The sequence below is a fragment of the Trichomonas vaginalis genome, chromosome I, assembly GCF_026262505.1.
Source record: "Trichomonas vaginalis G3 chromosome I, whole genome shotgun sequence".
In the NCBI taxonomy this organism is placed as follows: domain Eukaryota; phylum Parabasalia; order Trichomonadida; family Trichomonadidae; genus Trichomonas; species Trichomonas vaginalis.
In genome coordinates, this window is record NC_067203.1 from 23,759,468 (window position 1) to 23,782,428 (window position 22,961).

At 29.8% G+C, this 22,961-nt stretch overlaps 10 protein-coding genes and 3 pseudogenes across 13 annotated transcripts, besides 1 other annotated feature; 5 read left to right on the plus strand and 8 right to left on the minus strand.

The window, feature by feature from the left end:
- Positions 1 to 14,994: part of a mobile genetic element that runs on past the window's edge.
- On the plus strand, positions 22 to 900 carry TVAGG3_1039200 (organellar and viral DNA polymerase type B; the record flags this gene model as incomplete). Its single annotated transcript, XM_051255439.1, has 1 exon — positions 22 to 900. One exon carries the CDS (start codon positions 22 to 24, stop codon positions 898 to 900), a length of 879 nt encoding a protein of 292 aa, XP_051081013.1.
- On the plus strand, positions 2,061 to 2,900 carry TVAGG3_1039210 (KilA, N-terminal/APSES-type HTH, DNA-binding family; the record flags this gene model as incomplete). The annotated part of the gene is made up of 1 exon (XM_051255440.1): positions 2,061 to 2,900. One exon carries the CDS (start codon positions 2,061 to 2,063, stop codon positions 2,898 to 2,900), a length of 840 nt encoding a protein of 279 aa, XP_051081014.1.
- On the minus strand, positions 3,729 to 4,178 carry TVAGG3_1039220 (protein of unknown function, DUF4106 family; the record flags this gene model as incomplete). The annotated part of the gene is made up of 1 exon (XM_051255441.1): positions 3,729 to 4,178. The coding sequence occupies one exon, from the start codon at positions 4,176 to 4,178 to the stop codon at positions 3,729 to 3,731; it is 450 nt and encodes a 149-aa protein (XP_051081015.1).
- Positions 4,220 to 4,604, minus strand: TVAGG3_1039230 (P-loop containing nucleoside triphosphate hydrolases family; the record flags this gene model as incomplete). The annotated part of the gene is made up of 1 exon (XM_051255442.1): positions 4,220 to 4,604. A coding segment is annotated over one exon (385 nt), but the record flags the coding sequence as incomplete, so codon positions are not given.
- On the plus strand, positions 4,641 to 5,098 carry TVAGG3_1039240 (annotated as a pseudogene). The gene has a single exon. A coding segment is annotated over exon 1 (458 nt).
- Positions 5,119 to 5,538, minus strand: TVAGG3_1039250 (protein of unknown function, DUF4108 family; the record flags this gene model as incomplete). The annotated part of the gene is made up of 1 exon (XM_051255443.1): positions 5,119 to 5,538. One exon carries the CDS (start codon positions 5,536 to 5,538, stop codon positions 5,119 to 5,121), a length of 420 nt encoding a protein of 139 aa, XP_051081017.1.
- Positions 7,639 to 8,175, minus strand: TVAGG3_1039260 (protein of unknown function, DUF4106 family; the record flags this gene model as incomplete). Its single annotated transcript, XM_051255444.1, has 1 exon — positions 7,639 to 8,175. The coding sequence occupies one exon, from the start codon at positions 8,173 to 8,175 to the stop codon at positions 7,639 to 7,641; it is 537 nt and encodes a 178-aa protein (XP_051081018.1).
- Positions 9,603 to 10,116, minus strand: TVAGG3_1039270 (uncharacterized protein; the record flags this gene model as incomplete). The annotated part of the gene is made up of 1 exon (XM_051255445.1): positions 9,603 to 10,116. A coding segment is annotated over one exon (514 nt), but the record flags the coding sequence as incomplete, so codon positions are not given.
- TVAGG3_1039280 lies at positions 10,191 to 11,013 on the minus strand (annotated as a pseudogene). Its single transcript has one exon. A coding segment is annotated over exon 1 (823 nt).
- TVAGG3_1039290 (kinase-related family) lies at positions 11,503 to 12,453 on the minus strand (the record flags this gene model as incomplete). Its single annotated transcript, XM_051255446.1, has 1 exon — positions 11,503 to 12,453. A coding segment is annotated over one exon (951 nt), but the record flags the coding sequence as incomplete, so codon positions are not given.
- On the minus strand, positions 12,652 to 13,429 carry TVAGG3_1039300 (annotated as a pseudogene). The gene has a single exon. A coding segment is annotated over exon 1 (778 nt).
- On the plus strand, positions 13,903 to 14,588 carry TVAGG3_1039310 (uncharacterized protein; the record flags this gene model as incomplete). Its single annotated transcript, XM_001279421.2, has 1 exon — positions 13,903 to 14,588. A coding segment is annotated over one exon (686 nt), but the record flags the coding sequence as incomplete, so codon positions are not given.
- A 956-nt stretch (positions 14,995 to 15,950) lies between the features above and the next one.
- Positions 15,951 to 16,809, plus strand: TVAGG3_1039320 (protein ubiquitination; the record flags this gene model as incomplete). The annotated part of the gene is made up of 1 exon (XM_001291838.2): positions 15,958 to 16,809. The coding sequence occupies one exon, from the start codon at positions 15,958 to 15,960 to the stop codon at positions 16,807 to 16,809; it is 852 nt and encodes a 283-aa protein (XP_001291839.1).
- Between the last annotated feature and the right edge of the window lie 6,152 nt (positions 16,810 to 22,961).

Genomic DNA, 22,961 nt, shown 5'->3' on the forward strand with positions numbered 1-22,961 from the left:
TTTTATTTTTATTGTAAGAACATGTTTGCAACAACAGCACCAAACTCGTTAGTCATGAACCCAACTTCAATGTTAGTAGAAATGAAAAGCTTCATTCCTTCTTCATATACTTTCGAAACAGAAATCCAGAAGATAAAGCAAGAACTTCTCCAAGGAGATTTAGACTGTAGTGCAAAAGATGAAACAAATGAACAGTATCTTTATGAAATGCAAGATATTATAGACCATCTACCTAAACTTCCTGAAATACAACAACAAAAACTCACTATTCCAGAATTCGATGAAATTGAAGTCAGACTGACTGACTCAGTAGAAATAAAGAAGTTCATACGAAAGGTAAACTATGAGTTTCTTGGATTTCATTGCAACCACAAAGTCATTGACATATATAAATCTGAAGAGTTTAAGACCTACGACAACTTTGTTTCGTTAGTTGCTGAGTGTGTCTTGCAGATAAGAGATAAAGATAGAAGAGGTAAGGTATGGAACCAACAGATAAAACCAGCAACCTTTGAGTTAAAGAAAACCATCTACGCCTTAGTCATACTAGCAGGACAAATTTCAGAATATAACGCAAAAATGAACTCACAATGTTCTAAATGTAAAGCAGCAATGAGGAAATATAACTACTCCGTCAAAGAGATAGAAAGAATGAGAAAAGACCATACTGACTTAAAGAAAGAAGTAGAGAAACCAGCAGAAGATAAAATGGACATGTTGACATTTCTGAACAAAAACTATCCAACTGCTAACGATTTCCTTCTTTCAGATGTCAAGAAGAAATATAAAGAAACCTTCGGCATAGTTAAAATTTTTGATATCCTTCGTGAAGAAATAGAAGCTACAAAACTGTTTAAAGTCATGAACCATCACAACATATACCATGTAAAACGCTTATAAAATAACTGGGGTAGAAAAGAGGGTAGAAAACGGGGTAGATATACCCTTCTACCCTAAAATATATTTTTATTGAATTCTGTATAAAATTCTGAGTAAAATGACATATGGAACACATACTTTTTCAGTAAGGACATATGGGGTAGAAATGAGGGTAGAAAACGGGGTAGATATACCCTTCTACCCTAAAATATATTTTTGTCTGATTTACGCTCATTACGAAGAAGTCTTGACAAAACATTTACGAAGAAGTATATTTCCTGTGTTGTTGTCAAAATGTCATGTTGTCACACTTTTTCAGAGAAGTTCATTTAACCGAGTGACCTGGTCGCCTAAAATATATTTTATTGAATTCTGAGTAAAATGACCAAATTTCATGATATAACTGTATCTTTTATACAAAATAAAATTAAAGTTAGTTTTTTTAAAATATTTTTTTTATTTTGTATGTAAGAACAGGAAATGACAAACACTGAGTTTGAAACAGTTAAAAAGATAGACAATAACACCAAAGTGGTTAGAATAGGGGATTTAAACGTAAGATACTCAAAGAAATACAACAAATATTCTTTGTCAGACATTTTAACACTATCTGAAAAGAAAACATCCCACGACTGGGTTAGAAATGCTTCTACTCAGAAAATTTTGACAAGAAATCCTGAGCTTATGATATCGGTAAGATTCTATGGAACAAGAACATATCTCATCGACAAAAGTCTTATACCAATAGTTTTGTTCTGGATTGACCCAGTTGTTGGATATAATTTCATAACATATGGTTCATTCGATACTGAACGTTGCAGTGAAGGCTTACTTTATATCGTTCAGAAACCGAAGGACTTCAATACAAAGAGATATAAGATAGGAAGAACATTTAATATAACTCAAAGATATGACTCTACAGTCAATAGAGTTAAGGTTGCGTTTGTTAACGATATGAGAGCTGCTGAAACAGAACTACTTGAAAAGTTTGAGAAAATGTATGGTGCTCCCATAAAAGGTAAAGAAACGTTTGAAGTAGATGAGATAGATAAAGCTATAAAATTATTTGACGAAGTTGCTGAAAAATACATGTAAAGCGTTTATTTTTGGTCTTTTGTGAAAGATAGAAAATAACGCTAATTTTATTTTTTTTATTTTTTATTTTGTATGTAAGAACAGAAATGTCAACAACAGAGAACACAACAACTGCTATCGTTCATGAAGCTATAAATGAAGAATATGAGTACATACAGTATAACAAACAGTTACGTCTCATTCGTTCGGTCAAAGATGACATGTACCAAATGCAAAGTATTTTGACAGCATGTTTTGCTCCAGATACTAAGCTTCCTAAAGACTGGTTTAGGAACCAAAGCACTATTGAACTATTAAATGAAGCACAGCGAGACATACTTTTTTCTGAAAATCGTGAAGAACAGCGAGTGGGAGAAAAACCCCAGTCGCCAAAACTCTATGAAAATCGTGAAAAATTGCCAAACGGTTTGAGAGGATATTATGTACATAGACTTCTCGTAAATAATGTGGCACAATGGGCTTCAGCTCGCTATTCATGGTATGTTTGTAAACTTCTTGACGAAATTCATAGACAAGAACGTGAAGAGATGGAAAACAAGCTTGAAGCAAAAGACAAAAACATACAGAAAAGAATACCACGTTCGGTACCAAAAGGAAAGGAAAAGAACTATAAGTATATGATTTACACTGAAGAGATGGAAAATGAAGAAGACAGAGATATGGTTATGTTGCATTTAGTCAGAAGAAACAACAAAAGCTTTTACGACCTTGCTAAGATTTACAAATCTGACAGAAATTGGTTCTATCGCGAAAACTTACCGATTTCAATGACACCAAATGAAGATGTTAAACAGATAGTTCAAGATACGTTACCTCAAACACACTATGATATGAAAGGTTGTACAATACTTACCTTCAAAGAAGATTTGCCGCTACTGAAGGAAAAAATAACAGAGTATTTTGACAACTTCAAACAAGCAGAGTAAATGAACCATTTATTTTTCAAGCTTGACTTTTACATTCTGCCTGAGGAAGTCTTTAACAAGCTCGTTAATTTCAATTAGATAAATTGCTTCGTCTAAGGGTCAAGCTCCATACTGAGTCAGTACAATATTGTACTTTTTCAAGACAATGTTGTATAAATTCAGTACAATATTGTACTTTTTCAAGACAATGTTGTATAAATTCAGTACAATATTGTACTTTTTCAGAACAATGTTGTATAAATTCAGTACAATGTCTCTCAAATTTGAGTACAGCTGTACTTTTTCAGAACAAGTCTTGAACTTTTTCAGAACAATGTTGTACTTTTTCAGAACAATATTGTACTTTTTCAAGACAATATTGTACTTTTTCAAGACAATATTGTACTTTTTCAAGACAATATTGTACTTTTTCAAGACAATATTGTACTTTTTCAAGACAATGTTGTATAAATTCAGTACAATATTGTACTTTTTCAAGACAATGTTGTATAAATTCAGTACAATATTGTACTTTTTCAGAACAATGTTGTATAAATTCAGTACAATGTCTCTCAAATTTGAGTACAGCTGTACTTTTTCAGAACAAGTCTTGAACTTTTTCAGAACAATGTTGTACTTTTTCAGAACAATGTTGTACTTTTTCAGAACAATGTTGTACTTTTTCAAGACAATATTGTACTTATTCAGTACAATATTATATTGTTTCAGAACAAAGACGGTTAAGACACAAACGAATGTCCGACGTTCCTCTTCCTGAATGTCTTCCAAAGCCAGAAGAACCGACAACCCCAGCACCACAACAGACTAAGACTCAAACACTTACATTTTTCAAGCTTGACTTTTTACAATTTGAACTTTGTTTGCGTAGATATGAATTCTGAAAGAAGTATGAGGGTCTTGTATGACTTTGTACTTCTCCCATAGTTCATGTCTGTCAAACTTACCTGCCATGGACTCTTTCATAAGTTCCATGAAATCGTCTTCGGACAATCCAGGGAAAAGTATGATATCAGTAAGTATTCTTTTAACATCCTTACTTAAACTCTTTGCTGTCTGTACACAAATGACAACAGAGATGTTAAAGTGTCTGAGCTTCTTAAGAATTCGACACATGTCTTGTTCTCTATTCTTTAACAAAGGATGAGAAGCAAAGTCATCTAAAATAAGAAGACATCTGTGAGGGTAAGTCTTCCAATCGTAAGATTGCAATTTCTTCGAAATGTATTCTATCTCTTTCTGTTTGTTTCTGAAGTGTTTCTTCTCTAATATTCTCTGCATTTCCTCATTTGGGTCTTTAAACTTCGAATTGACATACTCATTTATAGCATTGTACTTCAAAACTCTTCTTTGGTACTTCTTTATCCAATCTAACAACTCAGAGTCTTTTATACATACTAACTTAGACTTCTTTATAATATCTTTGAACGAATTGACGGTTTGGTCAAATTGACCAGAAGTACTACAAATAACAACTAACTCATAGAATGGGTTCTTCTCATCTAGTTCTTGTTGTTGTGCAGCCATTTTAAGATAAGTGAAAGTCTTACCCGACCCAGGCGGTGCAATTAGACCTGTTATACCATTCTGAGCAAATAAGAACTTGTCATGTATGGGTTTTATCTGAGCATTTTCTAACTTCCTCTTGTTCTTGTTTAAAACATTCTCAAATTTCTTGTCAATGTCAGCAAACTTTTTTTCTAACATATTTTTAGAAAAATTAAAATTTTTATCTTTTTGAAAATGTCTAGCGATTTCGCTATCTATATTCGAGACAAACTTTTCGACAGCAAAACATCTGTCGACCATAAAATCTTACATAGTGTAAACAAGAAAGGTGAATTTGTTCTAAAGTTCTGTTTCTGGGAATATGACAAGAACCATAAAACATTACAAAGAGCAGTCTTAAAATTTGTCAATGACAGACTTGTTGACAGAGATGACGCCGATTGGAAAGATGAAGTCCAACAAAAGTTCTTAGAATGCAAAGAAGACACATGCGCTGTTCTTGAAGATGAAATAGAAAACAGAATAGATGAGCTATTAAAGGACAAAGAACTTTTACATAAATATGGTTCGCCAAATTTGACATAACTCCACCAGAAAAGAAGAAGAAGAGAGAAAAGAAAGAAAAGAAAGTAGAAAAGAAAGTAGAAGAGAAGAAAGAACCTGAACCAGTTCCAGAGAAAGAAATTTGACATGTAAAAATAAAATTTTATTTTTAGAACATTTCTGGGTCAATGTCAATGTTCTCTTCCTCTTTAGGAGCAAACACTGGCTTAGACTCTAAAATCTTTTTACCCAATTTACCTTGAACTTCAACTATCTTAGACTCATAATATTCATAGTCGTCTGCTTTCTTTGGTTCATAAGGTATAACAAGTTTGTATGCTTTGCCTTCTTTAAGGTTTGAGAACCTTCTGTCAAAATTTTCTTTGACTGCTAACAAACCTTCTATGTCTAAGTCTTCAAATTTCGCACCATTTTTAGTCACAATAGCAAACTTAACTGGTTCGATGTTCCAAACTTTGTCAAATGTAGACTTTTCAAAATGGTAGAAGTAAACATTCAAATAAGCGAATGGGTCTAGTTCTTCTTTAACTCCTGACATGTACTTGTTTACTGAGATGAATTTCGTCATCTTTTCTATCGGATAAAAAAATATTTTTTTTTAAAATTTACTCAGAAAAATTTTTCTTTGTATATACCCATTCTGAACATCTAAAAGACTTTTGACATTTGCCAAGAATGTTCGTTTAGAAGCTGCCATATAACCATATTCTTGACAATATGTTTATACGAATCGTACAATGACCTTTCATCTAAACACTCAAAGTTAGTCTCATCTATAACAGTTCATATACACTCTTGTTTGCTTCTAACAATGTTTGTCTCTCTTCGGTATGTGGAATTTGTCTTGGATTGAACTTAGAAATATCTAATGTCATAAATATGAGAACAAGTGGTTGTAAAAGTTAGGTGTCAAAGTTTCTGCTAAGTCGTCAAAATATTCTGTATCTTGCATATGAGAATCTGACGTTCTGACAACTACATATCTTCTGTCAGAACTTTCTAACTTCATCGGAACAGCATTGTTTGAAACCATAGAAGTTTGCAACATTTTCACAAACTCTTTGGTCTTTATATTTTCTTTCAACAACTCCAACTTTGTCTGTTATAAGACTCTTCAAAGCATCTGAGTTCAAAACTTTTGTTGTATCTATACTTTGAAGTTCGTTACATACTATAAGTTTCATATTCTCTATTGAAGAGTTAAATTTACCGCAGATGTTTTCTAAGTTTGTCATATTAGGGTTCGAATAGCCCTCTAACAGTTTGCACAAATATCTGTAAAGAAAGTGTTCTTACCAGTTCCTTGTTTTCCAATTATAATGAGAGCAGTTTCATTTTTAGCACTTGGATGTTGTAAGATGTTTGCAAACCAACATAAGATATACTCATAGACTCTTTCGTTTCCATTGCATATAATTTCTTTGACATGGTCTAACCAAGCTTCTATATACATTTTCTTTCCATTCTACTTGTTCGTATTTATATCCAGTGAAGATAGAATAGAAGTTTGGAGAAGGTGTATAGAACTTTATACCACGAACTGAAAAATCTTCTAACTTTGACAATAAGATATCCCAAGCATCTAACATCTTCATACCAACTTGTACGACTTTTATTTTCTTAAGTTTCTGTCTACATTCTTGTTCTGAAACTATTGTTGCTCTTGGTTTGTTAAAGACAACATCCCATTCTTTCATGACATAACATTCTGGGGCAGAGTCGACATAAATGACTAAACGTTTCAAATTCTCGACTGCTTTGTTATAGTCTCGAAATGGACACATATTTCTGAAGCTTGGAAGTCATAAAAATCTGAAACGTCTATTCTGTACATTTTTATAAAAATAAAAAAAAATATTTTTTTTATTCTTGACTTTGTTGTTCTTGCATTTGTTGCATTTGTTGTTCTTGAGCTATTTGTTGTTGAAGTTGTTCTTGTAGTACAATACTTTCACCAGTTGCATCTTCCAATTCGAAACTTTCTGCCGTCATTGACAAATACATAGGACATAAAAGTTTTACAGGAACAAAGTTTGCGTCAACTAAGGTTAAGTTTATGTTTGCTAAAGTGTTTGAGTTCACTAAAGCTGAAAACTCTGCATTCGAATGAACAATAGGCAAACCAGCAGAGAAAGTGTTGTTTATACGCATGAGTATCTTTTGGTCATAGTAGTTTCTGTCGACATTCGAATAGCACTTTGAACCTAAGTTTGAAACAATATATAAGATTGGTGTGCTTAATGTCAATGGAATAGACATTCCTTGTATGACACCTTTTCCTGTTATAGGAAACTGTTGGTAGTAAAAACCAGATATAAGTTTTGTATTATAGCTCATATCGTTTATAGTAAACTCAGTCGGACATCCAAACATAATGAAACCTGCTCTAGTTGCAGCACATGTTACATCCGTCCTTAAAGTATTAAATAAGTCAACAAAACCTGTTGGTGGTATATCTGAGTAAGTATCTTCAAAGAAGTATTTTTTACCATTCACAACAACAAAGTCTTCTGGTGTCAAAAGAGCAAAACAGGCTTTAGTCGTCATTGTGTTTAAGGTCAGTTTACAATATCGTCCTTGAGGACTTTGTAAGTTTGTTGTTATAGAATTATATGACTCAGGGTTTTTAGTCGTAATAGTATAAACCACTATGTCTTCTGCCATTTACTTAGCAACTAAATTTTAATGAAATGTTGTGGTCGTCAAATATTTTTATGACGTCTGGGAAACTATATTTTAAGTTCAACGTTTCACCTCCTTTCATAACGTATATCTTGTCAATGACATTATATGAAACACCACAGCAAGCAATGTCGGGTTCTATTTCTTTGATGTTTATATCGTCTGCCTCTGTCAAAAGTTTCAATAGTTCTTTCAAAACTTCATGAGGTGCAATGACATATGAGTTCACTTTTACAGGGTTGTGTTCGACCAAGTTTAACATTATACCCAAAGCTTGACAAATCTTCTCCTGAGTTTTAAGTTTGTCTTTAAGTTGTTGGTAGTCGTTTCGAATATCTGCAACAGAACTTAAGTCTCTGCTAACTTCAGGGTATGTTGGTTGTTCTTTTACAGGAACTATTGTTATACCATCTTCGTCTTCGTATGGTTTCCCCACTTCAACATCTCTTTCTTTGACATTGACAACAACACTTTGACTGTTTGTTTGAGTTGGTGAATTTAACTTCACATCTGCCACCGCCATTAAACCTTTTGAAACACTTACGCTTCTATTTTTCGGAAATGACATTTTACTTAGAATAAAAAGATGGACGTATTTGAGTATCTCTTCGAATTGAAGCAGAACAAAGTTTACACACACAAACAATACAAATACATTGACAGAATAGTTCTTTATACAAACAATGGTAAATGTTATAGAATAGCAGTCTTTGCTGAACCAAAATATTTTCATAAAGCAAAGAAAGTTGGTATAACTGAAATGGTGAAAGTTCTTGAAGCAGACAAAAATATAACAACAAAACTTACAGATATTTCTAAAGGTAAGTTTATCTTACAATTTTATGTCAAAACTGGCGTACTGTCAATATTTGACGGAGAGAAGTCAGTTCAAGAACAACTTACTGACCTGCTGCCAAAATCTGCTCGATGGAAGCTGTCGTTATACCAATCTGAGGAGCCCCAGCAGGTTTCATCGAACGAATTTTCAAAAGAGCATCTTCCGTGAAAAGTGCTATTGGTTTTGTAAACTTCTTTGCTTTCAATTCATTTGGACCGTCTCTGTCACCAGTATATTGTATTTGAACTGTACCAACAGTTGAAATACCACCCATAAAGTCTTCTGAGTCAGCAAATGGAATGCCAAGCCAAAAGTTTGAACGGTCTCCATTTGTATATTGAGTTTTTTGACCTCCTGTATGAGTCCATACTTTCACATATGGCATAATAGAACTTTGCATTTCAGGGTTAATGGTTGTTGTGAAGTTGTTGTTAAAGTTCATAGCATCTAATGTCAAGTTGTATGACCTCATATCCTCAACTGTAGAATATTCTTCTCTTGGATAATATTTGCCATCTATGTTTATATGATATTTAATACCAGGGTTGTAGAAACAAGAATAGTCATTTATAGTTCGTCTGAACAGTACAAACATAGTATCTGCATGTTTCATTGCAGTTGTTAAAGCAATATCTGTTCTTGCACCTGGGTCAGCACTTTGGTTTCCAACTTCACCTGCAAAGTCTTTGACAGATATTTGGTGTATAGGGAACATAAGTGGAACTGCAATATATTTGGCAGCTAAAGCATTTGAAATATCTGGGTCCAACATATAGACTGCAAGTCTGCTTTCTATTCTCTTGCATTCAAACTTTTCGCATGTGAACTTAACTGGGTCCCAAGCATCTCCAGCAGCATTGAAATAATAGTTTACTTCAGTGTTGAGGTTTGAGAAACCAAAGTCTAAGTCAACTTTGTTTTGCAAAAGTCGGCGAATGACATTTTATTTGTTCCCACTACTTCTGTAAGAGTGAATGGGTCTTGTGTTGGTGCAATGACTAAGTTATTTTTGCTTGGAGTAAGTTCGATAGAAATTTTTCCTGCCCAGTTTGGCAAGTATCTTAAAAACCTGAAGATGAGGAAAGATGACAAAGGAACTCTAAGTTTCAGTTTTACTTTGGTTACTGCTGCTGCAGTTTGTCCAGAAAGGTCAACATAAACTCCTGGAACGTTAGGGTCAAGTCTTCTTATTTTTTCAATAGTTGCATACTGGTCTGTTTGTTCTCTAGCTTGTGGTTGTACTGAGTTTCTCAAAGCGAACCATTCATAGTTTGCCCATGTTACTGTTTGAACTAAGTCAGAGTTAGAATATATCTTATATCCCATGAAAACTTCTGGAGCATATTGGTATCCGACATAGAAAATTCCATTGCAACCTTTCTTGTCAGACAACTTGGCAGAAGGTTTTATTTCAATGTCTTGTTCCACGTATAAGAATGAGTTGTCAATAGAAATAATATGAAACCTGTCGCAAGCAATATCTACTGTTGTTGAAGAACCTTCTCCAAACTCACCTACGTTTCCATAAGAAACAGCAGTTGTATATTCGTAAGTTCCAGGAACTATTTCTGACCTTCTAATGGCATTGTCGCATTCGTTATACCATTCGGAAACATTTCCATTCATAGCATCCAAAACTGTTGGCGTTATATTCTGAGCGGCGTACATTTCATATGAGTAAAAATATAGAATAGTTGGATTTATATGTCATAATAGAACCCACGTGGACCAAGCTTTACTTTCTTCCTGACTGAGTTTTTAACTCTTCTTTTTCCTTCATTGCCCTCTGCTTGAAGTTGTTGCATCTTTGCATTATGTTCATCTAGTATGTTGCAAATTTCCCATGTCCTTTTTGCCTTTTGGCTCTGGTCGCCCATCTCAGGTAACCTATATCCTAGAAAGAGTTTGTCATAGTCTGTATTTGAGTCTTTCGCGTATTGTTTGCATGACTCTTTCCTGAGTTTCTGGTTCAAGCTCTTCAAACAGAGCTTGTCCATATGGAATAAGCTCGTTTCCAAATATATGTTTTTGTAGCCATTCTGGTTTTCTTTCCATGTTACCAACTATATCTTTTGTGAATGGGAAAGCTTTTACCCAATCTTTCAGTCTTGCGTCGTTTATTTCTGTAGTTGGTTTTATTTTGTCAAGGAACATGTTTTTCAATACTAACATTTCATTTGGTACTGTCCATTTGAGTTTTCTTAAATATTCATCCCTTCTCGGTTCATTGTCTGCAAAGTAAGTTTTTATGACATTTTGTAAACTTTCGTTTGCAAGGTCATGTACAATAGGTTCTCTTCCTTCTCTATCCCTAACTTTCTTTCTAAACTCTTCACCAAATATACCATCTTTATGGTTCTGTGTAGTTCTTTGAGATAAATGTTCTAGAACGTCAGGTGTTATATTTCCATCAGCCATGTTCATTTCATACTGGTTCAAAATATCTGCATCTTTCATATCTTTCAATGGCATTAAAGCCGCGCTTAAAATACCAGCTATATCTCGTTCACCATTGACTTCCATTGCGTCTACAACTTCTTGGAATTGTGGTTGTAAGTTTATGAACCACCTATCCGGGTTAGCTTTATGACCCCATCTCATTGTAGTTCCATCGTCTGCAGAAACAAAAGTAGGTTTGTTTCCATCTTGGTTAGGTTCTGAATGAACTTTAAACAATGTTTCATTTCTATATGTTTTCTTGAAATTTAACCTTTTATTTTCACCGAGTTCATCCGAAGATTGAACGTTATATGCTCGTAAGTAAAAAGGGTTGTTGTATTTGTGTACATTTTCTTTCAGTACTTCCATTCTATGCTGAATATTTTCATCTGGTGTTGGAGTCTTTTGTATGTCGGCAAACATTTTTCGATATTCTTCTACTATGTCAGCCGAATTTTTTTTAGACTCTTGGAAATATTCCATATTCTCCGCATACTCTTGTTGAGGGTCAAGATTTTTCGGCTGTTCCAAATCTTCATCTAGTTCTGTGAAGTTAGTTTCCAAAGGAGTGACTTGTTCGTTTCCTTCAGGCTCTTCTAGCTGTTGTTGCTGAACTATTTCTTCCATGTCTGGTTGTATCTGAACTAGTTCTTCCTGTGGAGTTTCTTGTACCTCATCTGCTGGCATTTCATATATTCCGAGACCGTTTTCAACAAGTTCCCTTTCTAAGTCATCCGGACTCATAAACCTTTCTTCTTTCGTTCCGTCTCCTTTTTTTACGCGTTTCATGAAGAGAGTTAAATTGTCATTTAGCTCTGACATCAAATATCTCGGAGTAAATTCATCCATGTCATTTGGATGATATGCTATTAAATCATATCCCTTAGCGAGCTTGTATTTTCCAGGTTTGAAATTATATCCCCTTTGGTGCAGAGCCATAAAGCTAAATAGGTTCGGGTCAGTATTTCCATCCTTGAACTTTCTAATAGCTTCTTTATATCTGTCACTAAAGTCAATACTATCTGGGTAACCATAGTCTTCTTTAAGCATTTTTAAGAATTCTTGGTTTCCTTGTTCTCTACTTCTTTTATGTCCTTGCTCTGTTTGTGGTTGTTGCTGTGCAGTGTTTTGAACTGTTGGTTGTGGTGCAGTGTTTTGAACTGTTGGTTGTGGTGCAGTGTTTTGAACTGTTGGTTGTGGTGCAGTGTTTTGAACTGTTGGTTGTTGTGTTGGTTTTGGTGCATGCCTGTGTCTGTGTCCATGTGACGATGTAAATGTGTTAGGTAGTCCTGGTGCAGGTGCTTCTCTTGGAGGGTTTGGTGGTATATAAGTTCCACCAGCTGGCACATATGTTCCATCTGCAGCGTAATGTCCTACCTGACTTTTCGTTCTTAAGAAAGCATTTACTAGGTCTGTTTTGGTCTGTTGTAACTCTTTTTCTTGACTTTTCACAACAGTTGCTCTAACGGCGTCATAGGCACTTTGAACTGCCTGTCTCGTTGCTGCATCTGTTATTTTCGTCATATTTTGTGCTACTTCTTTTAACTCTTTGTCGAAACCTTCAGACTTCAGTTTCTTTCCAGATGAGAAGTCGTTCACTTGTTTCACCTTACTATGAAGAGCTTCGAAGCGTTCTTAAAGTCAGCATTTGTTAAAGCTTCATTTGAACTATCTTCATCCGCTTGTATTTTTGTCCTTATTGACCCTATGAGTTGGGCTGCTTTAGCGTTGGCTTGGGCATCTAACCAGTCATTGTTAGCTTTTATATATTCTGCGCTTTTCATTGCCTTTTGCATGGCTGCGTCGTTATTTTTACTTTCTTGTGCTAAGTTTTCATACTGTACGGTTTGGTTTTGCAACTGTAAAAGTTTTTCTGCCTTTACATTTGCTTCAACTTCTTTTTTATACTCATCGCTATCCATATATGTCTTCAGGGCTTTTTGTTTTATTTCTTCATCTTTCAGTATTTTATATTGAGTAGTATGGTTTTTCAAATTTATGACATCTTGTTCCATTTTTGCTACTTCTCTGTTGCTTTTTCTGACACTTTTTTCGCATATTCCTCTGTACTTAGTTCTTTCAGTTGTTCTTCTTTCTTCTTTTTCTCTACGTTTAACTCATTGAGTTTCTTTGTGTGTCTGTCATATTCTAGTTTCTTTTCGTTTTCACTTATTTGTTTCTGTATGTCTATGTTTGACTTTTTGACATCTGTTATTTGATTTTTGAGTGAACTCAAATTCATTTGACTTTGAGGGTTATAGGCTGTTCCGTCTGCAGCTCCACCATAGCCTGCCATTTTCGCTAAAAGTGCCGCTCTTAAACCTCCACTCTGTGCACCAACAACTCGGTTTAAAAGCATAGGATTGCTTGACATTTGTTGCAACATAGTGGGGTCATTCAGCATTTGTTGTTGCAACTGTTGTTGTGGTGTTAGTTTTACTATTGGATGTTTCAATGCTCTCTTCCTCTTACGTATATTCTTACGTAGCTTACGTGGCATTTTAAGTGAAGTTAAAAAGCGGTTTTTGACAGATGTTTATATGACACTTTTTGTTCAGCACAAAAAACTACTCGGTCAAAGTGTTGTCAGTTTTGTAAAATAACCGTCCTATCTTGTTTTAAAAGGGAGAAAAGGCTTCTCAAAGTATACTTCCTTGGAACGCCTGTAACTTTTCCTGTAGCGACGATAGACCCTTACTTGTCAGGACAAAGTTATACTATTTTGAGTGCTCTACAAAAAAGTCAACGGCGACGACTCTCAAAAACCGTTGTGTAAAAAGTTTTACCGTTGGACAAAAAAGTATATATAGAAAACAAAAAACGTTTATAGTTCATTCAATATTTGAGATGGAACGGTTTTCCAACGGTAACTATTAAATAAAATAAAATTATAGAAGGGGTTACCGTTGACGAAAACGGTTTATTTTAAACTTTTCTATGAGTAGTCCGAAAAAAACAGTTCATTTTTGTCTAATGGCATTCGCTAGCGTGTTCGCTCCAAATTCACCTGAAGAAATTGCTTGCAAACTTTCAGCACCCACAGGTTTAGAGCCTCAATATCAAACTGCAGCATCTACACATTCTCCAAGCAGAACAGACAATTCACTCAATCCAAAGCCACTTTCACTACCAAAAACAATACCAAACGAGCTCCGTATTACAAAGAACCACAGCAACGCTGAACTACGCAAAATACTACTCAGATTGTCTGAAGAATACTTCAATTCAAAGCCAGAAGAAAGAGTTCCTGCAACTTTTAACAAAGAATATTGTGAACAACTCAACAAAGTTCTTGCAGACTTTACCAAACTACAAAAAGAAACACCTGACCCATTCGAATTAGGTGACACAATTGTCAACTATTTTCCAACAATAACAAAGATAATGGTTGACAGAACTATATGTCAGCTTATTGAAAGTCTTCCACCCAAAGCTGCAAAAAAAGTCGAACAGTTTTGGGTCGAATTCAAATTAAAGAGTTATGGATATCAGGATGACGAAGAAGAACGTGAGTACGGACAAGAAACAGCAAAATGGCAATGTCTTAGCTCACTCAACCCCAAGTTCAAACCATTATTTTACTCAGACAACAACACAATTCAAGTACGCAAAATTGCTATTCATTTCGTTAACCAAGCAGAAGACATTGAAGAAGGAGACTCTATCTCAGTTTATGTTTGCTACTGCAAATTTTTCAAGGACGAATTTGGAGGACCAATTCTCATGCATGTCTTCAAGCCACGTCAGCAACTCTACGTTGAAACTGAAATAACACTCATGCATGGAATGTATCTCAAGTTTGAAAGCCAATTGGAAAACACATACAACATTTGGCTTTCATACATTCAGTTCGATACACCAGATGACTTTGATGTTGAAGAAGAAGACTCTACTCAAGAAGATGAACCACAAGACTCAATCCAAGAAGAGTCCTCCGAATTCACACCAGAAGACTAACAATTTTCCGAATAAAAACCTCATTTTTTACTAAACATCTTCGGGGCTAGAAGGGGCGCAGCCCCTGGAAGCCCCACTGCCTTTTTTTTTTTTTTTTTTTTTTTTTTTAAAGAAACTATATATGAACTATTCGAACACTTTATATTAATGTAGGGAGCTATAAATTTAAATATTCTAAAAATTTATTTATTTGCTAAGAGTTCGGAACAAATTTATTATTGAATATATAGGAAATCAAATAATTATGCATAATCGCATAAAAAAATGCTGAAACAATGAAAAGAAAAAAATAGTTGCCCAATAGAAAAAGTCGAACCCATACCCCTACCCATTGAGTTATCCTCACTTTCAAGTTTCGATCGAAAAAAAGGTATTTAATCGCGTAACTCGCACCGTTTAGTCGTATTTCGAAGTTCTATATAGTATTAAAGATTAAGTTACATTATGTACAAAATAACTTTTTATTGTTATTTGATTTTGATAGCATTATTAGCTGAATATGAAAAATCTCGTAGAAATAATCATTTCATTCAGACATAAGTATTGGATTGTTTCCCAACAAGCATAATAACACACGTTTCATATTATAATTTATTTCATTTCTGTACAAAATTTAGATAACGATATCAAATAAAAAAAACTGTGGCATTTTTTTACTTCAAACTATCATGAAGTGTAACCAAATTGGGTGAGTATTCTTGCTATCAGTATGACATGAAAAAGTGAACGACAAAAATTGAAGATATTGTAGTTAACTCGGATTTTTTTAATTGCAAACACATCTATAATTTGTTTAAATATCATTTATTATATCAAAATCGAAAAATTCGTTTTTGGAAATCTTTGAATTTATGAGAAGTTCTACAAAGACACTTACAAATATAGCGTTTGCAATAAAAAGGCTCTTTAATCTTCTTCATCCTTGCTCAGAAACTTCTACTGGTTACCTTACGGGTAACCTGCAAAGCTGCTTCCAAGGCATCGGGAAAATAACGTATTTTCGTGAGACTACCTTTGTGGTAAATTTAAATTTGTTTTTGTTTGAAAAGTGCCGGTATTAAAAATTTTTAAATGTCAAGTTCAGGGCAACTGACAAATGAAAGCGAATATGAATTTAACAACCTTACGCCAATTGAAGTATTCAAATACCCTAGTCAAGCTTCAAAAATTATTTGGGAGGTCAATTCCAATAATATTTTAGAATCATCATCGCAAATTATAGATTTAATTAAATCAAACAAAATAAAGATCCATACGGCAATTTATTTGATTGATAATTTTTCAGAAATTCGAGATAAAGATATTAAATTATTTGCAGAACTTTATCTAAAGTTATCAAACGAATTTTCATATATTACCAAACCGGAAAACAAGAAATTAGCTGCGTTGTTACATTATAAAGGCTTCAAATTTGAAAAATTCGTACCTAAAATGAAAGAAGAAGAAATTCTCAATATATATTCAACAGAGTCTCCATTATACTATATTGCATGGGATAAAGTTGATGATCTTAAAAATAAATTCCCAAAGCTTGATGATGATCTGAAAATAGATAATGAAATCACTCCACTTGATTGTTCAATTAAATACGGTTCAGAATTATGCTTCAGCTACCTGAAAAATTTAGGAGCGGTTTATACTGATGATTCCCAAAAATATGCTGTTCAAGGAGGGAATCGAAATATTTTTATGCAAATGATAGAAGATGGGGAATCATTTGATAGAGTGACTAATATAGCGTTGGATTACCATAATTTTGAAATTGCAGATTACCTTAAGTCAAATTTTAGACAAACTTTTGGTTCAATAGCAGAAAGCATGCGTTTCGGAAATTATGATGTTGCATCATATTTACTTTCTAATAGAGAAGATATCAACAAAATTAATGATCTATTTCTTTTCATATTTATCATTGCTTTATGAAATTATCTTTTTTGCAATATTAATCATTGTTATATGAAGTTCTCTATATATTAATGAATGCCCTCTTAGTATTGCCATCAAAATGAACTCAATAGAAATTGTCACATTCTTAGTTGAACATGGTGCTGATGTTAACATGAAACTTATCCTCTTTCTTTTCATATTTATCTTTTCTTTATAACATTTTCTTTCTTTCCATATTTCTCGTTGTTTTATTACATTATCTTTCTTTTCTATTTATCATGTTTTATATATTTTCTTTCTTTTCATATTTATCATTGTTTTATAGATTTCTCTTTCTTTCATATTTATCTTTTCTTTATACATTTTCTTTCTTCCATATTTCTCGTTGTTTTATTACATTATCTTTCTTTTCATATTTATCATTGTTTATGACATTTCTTTCTTTTAATATTTATCATTGTTTTATTACATTATCTTTCTTTTCATATTTATCATTGTTTTATTACATTATCTTTCTTTTCATATTTATCATGTTTTATAGATTTCTCTTTCTTTTCATTTATCATTGTTTTATTACATTATCTTTCTTTTCATATTTATCATTGTTTATGACATTTTCTTTCTTTTCATATTTATCTTTGTTTTATGACATTTTCTTTCTTTTCATATTATCATTGTTTTATTACATTATCTTTCTTTTAATATTTATCATTGTTTTATTACATTTTCTTTCTTTTCATATTTATCATGTTTTATAGAATTTTATTTCTTTTCATATTTATCATTGTTTTATGGAATTATCTTTCTTTTCATATTTATCATTGTTTTATAGAATTTTATTTCTTTTCATATTTATCATTGTTTTATTACATTATCTTTCTTTTCATATTTATCATTGTTTTATGACATTTTTTTCTTTTATTATATCATTGTTTTATAGAATTTTATTTCTTTTCATATTTATCATTGTTTTATGAGATTTTCTTTCTTTCATATTTATCTTTGTTTTATGGCATTTTCTTTCATTTAATATTTATCATTGTTTTATTACATTATCTTTCTTTTAATATTTATCATTGTTTTATTACATTATCTTTCTTTTAATATTTATCATTGTTTTATTACATTATCTTCTTTTAATATTTATCATTGTTTTATGGAATTATCTTTCTTTTAATATTTATCTTTTCTTTATATCATTCTCTTTCTTTTCATATTTATCATTGTTTTATTACATTTTCTTTCTTTTAATATTATCTTTCTTTATATCATTCTCTTTCTTTTCATATTTATCATTGTTATATGAAGTTCTCTATATATTAATGAATGCCCTCTTAGTATTGCCATCAAAATGAACTCAATAGAAATTGTCACATTCTTAGTTGAACATGGTGCTGATGTTAACATGAAACTTATCCTCTTTTTTCATATTTATCTTTTCTTTATGACATTTTCTTTCTTTTCATATTTCTCGTTGTTTTATAACATTTTCTTTCTTTTCATATTTATCATTGTTTTATTACATTTTCTTTCATTTAATATTTATCATTGTTTTATAGATTTCTCTTTCTTTTAATATTTATCATTGATTTATTACATTATCTTTCTTTTAATATTAATCATTGTTTATTACATTATCTTTCTTTTCATATTTATCATTTATTTATTACATTTTCTTTCTTTTCATATTTATCATTGTTTTATGACATTATCTTTCTTTTCATATTTATCATTGTTTTATAGATTTCTCTTTCTTTTCATATTTATCATTGTTTTATGGAATTATCTTTCTTTCATATTTATCATTGATTTATGACATTTTCTTTCTTTTAATATTTATCATTGTTTTATAGATTTCTCTTTCTTTTAATATTTATCATTGTTTTATAGATTTCTCTTTCTTTTCATATTTATCATTGATTTATGACATTTTCTTTCTTTTCATATTTATCTTTGTTTATAGAATTATCTTTCTTTTCATATTTATCATTGATTTATGACATTTTCTTTCTTTTCATATTTATCATTGTTTATAGAATTATCTTTCTTTTTATATTATCATTGCTTTATAGAATTATCTTTCTTTTCATATTTATCATTGTTTTATGGAATTATCTTTCTTTTCATATTTATCATTGATTTATGACATTTTCTTTCTTTTCATATTTATCATTGTTTTATAGAATTATCTTTCTTTTCATATTTATCATTGCTTTATAGAATTATCTTTCTTTTCATATTTATCATGCTTTATGAAATTATCTTTTTTGCAATATTAATCATTGTTATATGAAGTTCTCTATATTAATGAATGCCCTCTTAGTATTGCCATCAAAATGAACTCAATAGAAATTGTCACATTCTTAGTTGAACATGGTGCTGATGTTAACATGAAACTTATCCTCTTTCTTTTCATATTTATCTTTTCTTTATAACATTTTCTTTCTTTCCATATTTCTCGTTGTTTTATTACATTATCTTTCTTTCATATTTATCATTGTTTTATATATTTCTCTTTCTTTTCATATTATCATTGTTTTATAGATTTCTCTTTCTTTTCATATTTATCTTTTCTTTATAACATTTTCTTTCTTTCCATATTTCTCGTTGTTTTATAACATTTCCTTTCATTTAATATTTATCTTTGCTTTATTGGATTTTCTTTCATTTAATATTTATCATTGTTATATGAAGTTCTCTTTCATTTAATATTTATCATTGATTTATTTCATTTTCTTTCATTTAATATTTATCATTGTTTTATAGATTTCTCTTTCTTTTCATATTTATCATTGTTTTATGACATTTTCTTTCTTTTCATATTTATCTTTGTTTTATAGAAATCTTTCTTTTCATATTTATCATTGTTTTATTACATTATCTTTCTTTCATATTTATCATTGTTTTATAGATTTCTCTTTCTTTTCATATTTATCATTGTTTTATGGAATTATCTTTCTTTTCATATTTATCATTGTTTTATTACATTATCTTTCTTTTAATATTATCATTGTTTTATGACATTTTCTTTCTTTTCATATTATCATTGTTTTATGACATTTTCTTTCTTTTAATATTTATCATTGTTTTATGACATTTTTCTTTCTTTTAATATTTATCTTTGTTTATTACATTATTTTCTTTTAATATTTATCATGTTTTATAGATTTCTCTTTCTTTTCATATTTATCATTGATTTATTACATTATCTTTCTTTTCATATTTATCATTGTTTTATTACATTATCTTTCTTTTCATATTTATCATTGTTTTATAGATTTCTCTTTCTTTTCATATTTATCATTGTTTTATTACATTATCTTTCTTTTCATATTTATCATTGTTTTATGACATTTTCTTTCTTTTCATATTTATCTTTGTTTTATGACATTTTCTTTCTTTTCATATTTATCATTGTTTTATTACATTATCTTTCTTTTAATATTTATCATTGTTTTATTACATTTCTTTCTTTTCATATTTATCATTGTTTTATAGAATTTTATTTCTTTTCATATTTATCATTGTTTTATGGAATTATCTTTCTTTTCATATTTATCATTGTTTTATAGAATTTTATTTCTTTTCATATTTATCATTGTTTTATTACATTATCTTTCTTTTCATATTTATCATTGTTTTATGACATTTTCTTTCTTTTAATATTTATCATTGTTTTATAGAATTTTATTTCTTTTCATATTTATCATTGTTTTATGAGATTTTCTTTCTTTTCATATTTATCTTTGTTTTATGGCATTTTCTTTCATTTAATATTTATCATTGTTTTATTACATTATCTTTCTTTTAATATTTATCATTGTTTATTACATTATCTTTCTTTTAATATTTATCATTGTTTTATTACATTATCTTTTTTTAATATTTATCATTGTTTTATGGAATTATCTTTCTTTTAATATTTATCTTTTCTTTATATCATTCTCTTCTTTTCATATTTATCATTGTTTTATTACATTTTCTTTCTTTTAATATTTATCTTTTCTTTATATCATTCTCTTTCTTTTCATATTTATCATTGTTATATGAAGTTCTCTATATATTAATGAATGCCCTCTTAGTATTGCCATCAAAATGAACTCAATAGAAATTGTCACATTCTTAGTTGAACATGGTGCTGATGTTAACATGAAACTTATCCTCTTTCTTTTCATATTTATCTTTTCTTTATGACATTTTCTTTCTTTTCATATTTCTCGTTGTTTTATAACATTTTCTTTCTTTTCATATTTATCATTGTTTTATTACATTTTCTTTCATTTAATATTTATCATTGTTTTATAGATTTCTCTTTCTTTTAATATTTATCATTGATTTATTACATTATCTTTCTTTTAATATTAATCATTGTTTTATTACATTATCTTTCTTTTCATATTTATCATTTATTTATTACATTTTCTTTCTTTTCATATTTATCATTGTTTTATGACATTATCTTTCTTTTCATATTTATCATTGTTTTATAGATTTCTCTTTCTTTTCTTTATTTATCATTGTTTTATGGAATTATCTTTCTTTTCATATTTATCATTGATTTATGACATTTTCTTTCTTTTAATATTTATCATTGTTTTATAGATTTCTCTTTCTTTTAATATTTATCATTGTTTTATAGATTTCTCTTTCTTTTCATATTTATCATTGATTTATGACATTTTCTTTCTTTTCATATTTATCTTTGTTTTATAGAATTATCTTTCTTTTCATATTTATCATTGATTTATGACATTTTCTTTCTTTTCATATTTATCATTGTTTTATAGAATTATCTTTCTTTTTATATTTATCATTGCTTTATAGAATTATCTTTCTTTTCATATTTATCATTGTTTTATGGAATTATCTTTCTTTTCATATTTATCATTGATTTATGACATTTTCTTTCTTTTCATATTTATCATTGTTTTATAGAATTATCTTTCTTTTCATATTTATCATTGCTTTATAGAATTATCTTTCTTTTCATATTTATCATTGCTTTATGAAATTATCTTTTTTGCAATATTAATCATTGTTATATGAAGTTCTCTATATATTAATGAATGCCCTCTTAGTATTGCCATCAAAATGAACTCAATAGAAATTGTCACATTCTTAGTTGAACATGCTGATGTTAACATGAAACTTATCCTCTTTCTTTTCATATTTATCTTTTCTTTATAACATTTTCTTTCTTTCCATATTTCTCGTTGTTTTATTACATTATCTTTCTTTTCATATTTATCATTGTTTTATATATTTCTCTTTCTTTTCATATTTATCATTGTTTTATAGATTTCTCTTTCTTTTCATATTTATCTTTTCTTTATAACATTTTCTTTCTTTCCATATTTCTCGTTGTTTTATAACATTTCCTTTCATTTAATATTTATCTTTGCTTTATTGGATTTTCTTTCATTTAATATTTATCATTGTTATATGAAGTTCTCTTCATTTAATATTTATCATTGATTTATTTCATTTTCTTTCATTTAATATTTATCATTGTTTTATAGATTTCTCTTTCTTTTCATATTTATCATTGTTTTATGACATTTTCTTTTCTTTTCATATTTATCTTTGTTTTATAGAATTATCTTTCTTTTCATATTATCATTGTTTTATTACATTATCTTTCTTTTCATATTTATCATTGTTTTATAGATTCTCTCTTTCTTTTCATATTTATCATTGTTTTATGGAATTATCTTTCTTTTCATATTTATCATTGTTTTATTACATTATCTTTCTTTTAATATTTATCATTGTTTTATGACATTTTTTCTTTTCATATTTATCATTGTTTTATGACATTTTCTTTCTTTTAATATTTATCATTGTTTTATGACATTTTCTTTCTTTTAATATTTATCTTTGTTTTATTACATTATCTTTCTTTTAATATTTATCATTGTTTTATAGATTTCTCTTTCTTTTCATATTTATCATTGATTTATTACATTTTCTTTCTTTTAATATTTATCTTTGTTTTATAGAATTATCTTTCTTTTCATATTTATCATTGATTTATGACATTTTCTTTCTTTTAATATTTATCATTGTTTTATGACATTTTCTTTCTTTTAATATTTATCTTTGTTTTATTACATTATCTTTCTTTTAATATTTATCATTGTTTTATAGATTTCTCTTTCTTTTCATATTTATCATTGATTTATTACATT